Here is a 5,445-nt window from a genome sequence, read left to right as displayed (position 1 = left end):
TACTTTCTTTTTATACTTTGGAGCGTACTCCCTCCGTAAAGAAATAAAGTAGTGATCTAAACGCTCTTATATTTCTTTACGGAGGGAGTACAAACAAGTGTGTTGAAAGGTTTCTGAAAATTCAGAAACAAATCCCATATGCAAAATTATAACCGAATGAACTATGTTTTTGCAAAGTTTTGTGAATACGACTTCGTTTGTGGTCTATGATACAGTGACGACCATGAAGGGTTAAAAATAACTATATGCCCTCTACTTTTATTTTTACTCGGGCCACAAAATTCTAACCAATTCATTAAATCATGACGATTTCACATAATACCTCACAACCATCTCAATGCCTGTTTTTTATTTATTTATAAAAAATTGAAATGTTTTGGAAGAACAAAAGGAACTTAGCAAGTTCATGTGAGCCCAAAATCGTCAACAATCTAGCGATGTTCACTATGATCACATGGTATTCTCTCTACGCCCAATGGACCTTCCTCTACTGCGCCAGGAAGAAAAGCTGGATCGACGGACAATTGGGCATGGTTCTTTCAGTCAGAAGTTAGACAATGACCTGTTTTATTAGCAGGTTCCAGATGAAACTGAAACACACTTGTACCAATCTAGAATAGGAACCCTTCTAACTAATTTCAGTTAGTTCTTTTGTCCAACAAGATAAGCTTCAGTGCAATCTGGATCTCTGCATCTTCTCAGTGGAGAATTTGCCATCCTTCTCTTCTCTGAGTGATGTTGCAGCAGGGGCACAGCAAAGGCTGCACACCCATATTACTATCCTTGGATCCTGGAATTAGCATTGGATCTCAGTGTCATTGGTTGCTTAAACAATGGTGGTCGACTGCAAATGGTACTGATTAATAGTTAATGAATCATGGAGCATGATCCAGTGCTGACACTGATCCACTCCATCCGGTGTAGATTCCTGTGCTGATAGATGTTCTTGTTGGCATCTCATCTTTTAAAAAGTTTAAGTTGTTCTTTCCCTGATTAATCATTCTCTGGTTGGTTGTATAATAAAGTTGTAAAGTGTGGATGTGGTGTCATGCAACCAACATCACAAATCTTATCTGGGTTCGCTGTCACGCATGATCTCATCCGGTGGCATCCTCAGTGTCAGCAACAGGTGTTTAGCACCAGAACAGGCCGTCCTTTGTGCAATGGCTATGTTGTCATGAGCACACCCCATCCCCATCCACACGCCCCAAAGGAATGACATGTCCCCAACAAACAATTTTCCACCGGTGTTTTTGTTTTGCTATTCGGGTCCTCTTTGCTTTGACTCCCCGTGCGTTGACGTGGGAATTGGATGCAGCTATTTCTATGAAAATTGGCGGTACAAAACTTTAGTATTTGGACTAGCAATACGAGGACTAAAGCAAAAGTACATATAGTTTATTATATTTGGTTATTTTTATTGTTGTATAAAAAAATATCGAATATAAATAGCATGCAAGGTGCATGCTAAGGTGGTATTTTCCCTGCATAGTGTCATGGTGAGTTGACATAGTTACATGGTAACGGAATTAAATTTTGTGGGACATACATGGTGGCATACTAGTTGACATAATTGAATTGCATGTTAAGATAATTGAGTTAAGTGGAGATAAACTATTTAGGTATATAGGATTTGTAGAGTTTCAAATCCTTGAAACGTTTCTTGTATTGTTGTTTGATTTGTTGGACCAGAAACCTCAAGATTTCTCTGTTTGCAGGCCACAAGGTAGTTTAGGGAGTAAGTTAATTAAAAAATAAAAAGGAAGTTGAGGGGAATTTGATTCAACCAAGGTTTGGAACACAAGGATCATCAGGTGCCACAGAACATACCAAAGGCAAACATGTATATCTGTCACTGAACTCACAATTTACAAGGTGTGACATGCTTGATGCTCCTATATAGGGACAAGAGGAAATAAAAGATCACTCACCCCTCCAATTACATTTACATTACAGGATTGAAGAAACATCGACAGCCGCAAGCACACGACGGAGGAAGTAAGCAAAACCATATTGTTTCTATAGATATCAGGTTTAATCTGCTCACTAAATCTACTCATAACTCCCAGGTCCCTTTTTCCGCGCAAGGCATTTGGGTTTTATAACCACTGAATCCATACACAGGCCTCCTTTTGTGTGTGTGCAGTCTATCTGAACCATTGCAAATTGGATATTCAGTGGCTCGTTCGAGTCCTTCACGACGAAATCGCCGACATGATGATAGATCCAGACGCCTGGATCAGTTAGGTAACACTTGGACTGGGCCTGCTGCCCGTCCGAAGTCGATAGCTGGAAGCGCACCGGCTTTACGTCCCACCCATGGATGTGCTCGGCACTGTAAACCCGGCGACCGAGCCGCTTGAAAGGCCTGCCAAGATGAATACGGAAGAACAGGCTGTATGTACCTTCTGGGAAGCAGAACTCAACCTCCCCTCTGACTTCAAACCACCAGATTTGCGAGAGATAAGCAACCGAACGGAACCTGCAGAAAAAGCAGCATGCTTATCAGGACTTCTCTTATCTGCCAAATGTTTGGCTCTATAACCATATACAGTTGAGAAAGCACAACTGTACAAGCACACACTCTTGTACCGTATATTTGAAATGGATATGCGTTGTCGAATGCCAGTAAAGCAAACATGCTCAATTATCTCACATGAAAGGCATGATTAACAAAGCAAACATGCTCAATTATCTCACATGAAAGGCACCAATGCATCATAAGAAACAACTACTGCTTATCATGTTCCAACTGGCATACATTTCAGGGGCCACTGCAGATTATCACACCCCTAGTAGTAGTTGGTGACATGTGGAAGTAGTGTGTTGTTCACAATCCCGCCTTCTTTTGCATTTATTATCAAGACAAGCTAACTAACTGTCAGTTGCAACTTGTAAATGAGTTGAACACAGGGAGTGTTGATGTAGTTAGCACCATTTGGAGTTCATAAGTGGCTCCAACATACGACAAGTGGGCACTACGAACCGGAGTTCAGATACTCATCCACAAACAAAAAAGAAAGAAGTCATGGCATGAAGTTTCTATTAATGAGGCCATTATAAGCTGTCATGTTTGGTTTTGATGAAAGCACCTTGATTCATCATTTGGAATGAAGTTCCAGTATCTCCTGTCATCAATGCCGGTGATCGAAAGCGCCCTCGAATAGATTGTCATGCAGGTGCCTCCACCAGCCTTGTCGAGCCAGAACTCCTGCACAATGAACCAGATACTGAATTCCGTTTGCAGTAGCAATAACAAATTAGCAAACAGTAATTCAAGGAAAACAGAACAAACTAATCAAACAATTTCATCTTCAAATCGGCGTTTGGAACTAATCAGACTTCTCCGTAAACCTTATTTTAGACTCAAATTCCTGCACTTCAGTAACACAAACTTCACCCCAAAACAAACTCATATTCCTGCACCTTTATTAACACAAACAATACCCCAAAACAAAACTCAAATTCCCGCAGTTTTATTAATTTGCAGGCATACTGATTTGCACAAGGTTTTGTCATAAATTTTAAAACAAATTGCGTGGAAATTTTCAATATTTTTAACAGACACCATAGTGGCGATGTTCACCGGAAAGATGGGACAAAGTACACACCTTGGTTCCGCCGTCGAGGGAGTTGCGGCGGCAGAGCCGCGCGTACAGCTCCTTCTTCGGGATGGCCTCCGCCTCCAACGCGGCGGCCTCCTCGTCTCCGCCGGCGGCGGCGAGGAGGCGCGCGTAGTTGCGCGGCAGCTTGGCCTCCCAGACGGCGTCCCCGGACGCGGCGCCGCGGAAGGTGCGGCTGAGCCGCGCCATCCCGCAGATCTCCGTCGGGTTCAGCCTGAGCATCACCTCGGCGACGCAGTTCTCCGGCAGGTCCCCCAGCGCGGTGCCCCCGCCCCGCCTCGCGGACGACCCCACGGCGCCCATGGATGACTCGCTCGACCGAGAAGAGGGAAACAGCCGCCCGCCGGGAGCTCAACAGTAGAGGGTGAGCAGCTTGGAGAGCAGCAGCAGGGACGCCGGCGACTTGGAGAAGAGCGGCGTGTTACGCCTCACCGCCGAAAGGCCCATCCCTCCGGTGCCACTGCCACCTCGCTTGCCGTCGGAAAGCGGAAAACCCCCGGCGTCGTCGTCGTCGGCCCACGCCTGTCCCGGTCCCAGCAAGTTCTTGCACCGGCCGGATCGAACTGATTCTTGTTCCGCCCGACTGTCGCTGATCGATCGAAGAAGGTTCTGGCTCCTGAGCTTGCTTTATGCGCTCGGTTGCTTGATCTTGGCGTCTGCCGGGTTAGGCTGGTGCTGAGGCAGGGAGCGGAAACGGGGTAGCGGCTGCGCGAAGGGAGTGGGAGTTGTGGAAGACGACCGTGCGCAGCCGCAAGGGAAAGTTGGTTTTGTTCTTGCCCATGGGGGGAGAGGGGCGGTGCACAGGATTTCTCCCCTTTTCCCCCTCTCGGTGCTCTGTGGTGGGAGCCGCGTGTCGCGAGGTGGTTTCGTGCTTGTCTGCCGCCCATCGCTCCTCGGTGCGAGTCGCTGTCGGGAAGACGATGATTCACCCAGTTCACCCTCCGTCTCCTACTGGCCGTTGAAATCGACTGACTGCTATTGTGTGCCTGAATTGTTACTGTCGAGCAAAGCAAAAGGTCTACTTTCTCAGGGCATCTCTAACTCCGCCCGCTAAAAGTCCGGGCCTCGCGATCTCAACATTTGGTGACGTCCAACGCCGTGCATCAAACGTCCGCAGGCTGCTCTGCATGTTTGAATTTTCGCGGTCCGGAAGCAAAATTGGGATGGTTTGCGGATGTCCTGACAGCCGCCCCATAGGCGCCAAAACCAAGGTAAAGCCCGCACATTTGGACGATTTATACAATTTTTTTAGGAAAGAAGGATGTACCCCTGACCTTGCATCTGGACGATGCATGCAGCCATATTATTAATTATTAACAAAGACCACACAAGGTGATACATCAATAAGTCTGAAGTCGTAATCTTGGTAACGCTGTTGCTACTCCTATCCCCTTGATGAAGGTGTGCTGAATGTCCGGACCTAATACCAAACAGACATCACACTAAATCCTAACATCTAAAGCCAGGTGTCCCATCCAAGCCACCTGTATTGGGTCCTACACCGGTCCGGCACACTCCTAGTGAGCACCGCACACTGCAAGGGCCGTCACCTCCATCTTCCATTGGTCCATCCTCAAAGCAGAACTGATGCACCGACCTTGCCAGGTCTCTTTGTCATCGTCGCCACCATGACGCCAGACAGCTTCCTCCTCCTGCACGAGTCCATCTCAGCGCATCAGACGCCGAGTCTCCACTGCGCCATGCCGCCGAGACCCATCGTCGACGATGCGGTTGATGCCACACTGCTCCATCTACATGCCATCTCGCGTCGACTCCGAACTACCAGCAACTCCATCACCCTGAGCAGTCCCCGGCCGACGCC

At 47.1% G+C, this 5,445-nt stretch overlaps 1 protein-coding gene across 1 annotated transcript; it reads right to left on the bottom strand.

Moving 5' to 3' along the window:
* Positions 1-1,810: 1,810 nt before the first annotated feature.
* Positions 1,811-4,462, bottom strand: LOC123122244 (F-box protein PP2-A13). The gene is made up of 3 exons (XM_044542397.1): positions 3,612-4,462; positions 3,093-3,211; positions 1,811-2,482 (listed from the first exon to the last, which is right to left on the bottom strand). Exons 1-3 carry the CDS (start codon positions 3,924-3,926, stop codon positions 2,053-2,055), a joined length of 864 nt encoding a protein of 287 aa, XP_044398332.1. The 5' UTR covers positions 3,927-4,462; the 3' UTR covers positions 1,811-2,052.
* Between the last annotated feature and the right edge of the window lie 983 nt (positions 4,463-5,445).

Source organism: Triticum aestivum, chromosome 5D, assembly GCF_018294505.1.
Source record: "Triticum aestivum cultivar Chinese Spring chromosome 5D, IWGSC CS RefSeq v2.1, whole genome shotgun sequence".
NCBI classification, from domain to species: domain Eukaryota; kingdom Viridiplantae; phylum Streptophyta; class Magnoliopsida; order Poales; family Poaceae; genus Triticum; species Triticum aestivum.
Note: the sequence above shows the minus strand (reverse complement) of the source record. Positions and strands in the feature narration are given on the sequence as shown.

What these genes read in the sequence shown, in the direction of transcription:
- LOC123122244 (XM_044542397.1), bottom strand. Translation starts at nt 3,926, where the DNA reads ATGGGCGCCGTGGGGTCGTCCGCGAGGCGGGGCGGGGGCACCGCGCTG. An exon ending in CCCTCGACGGCGGAACCAAG is followed by an intron (nt 3,212 to 3,611) that starts GTGTGTACTTTG and finishes TTCATTGTGCAG; the next exon opens with GAGTTCTGGCTCGACAAGGC. An exon ending in ATTCCAAATGATGAATCAAG is followed by an intron (nt 2,483 to 3,092) that starts GTGCTTTCATCA and finishes CTTTTTCTGCAG; the next exon opens with GTTCCGTTCGGTTGCTTATC.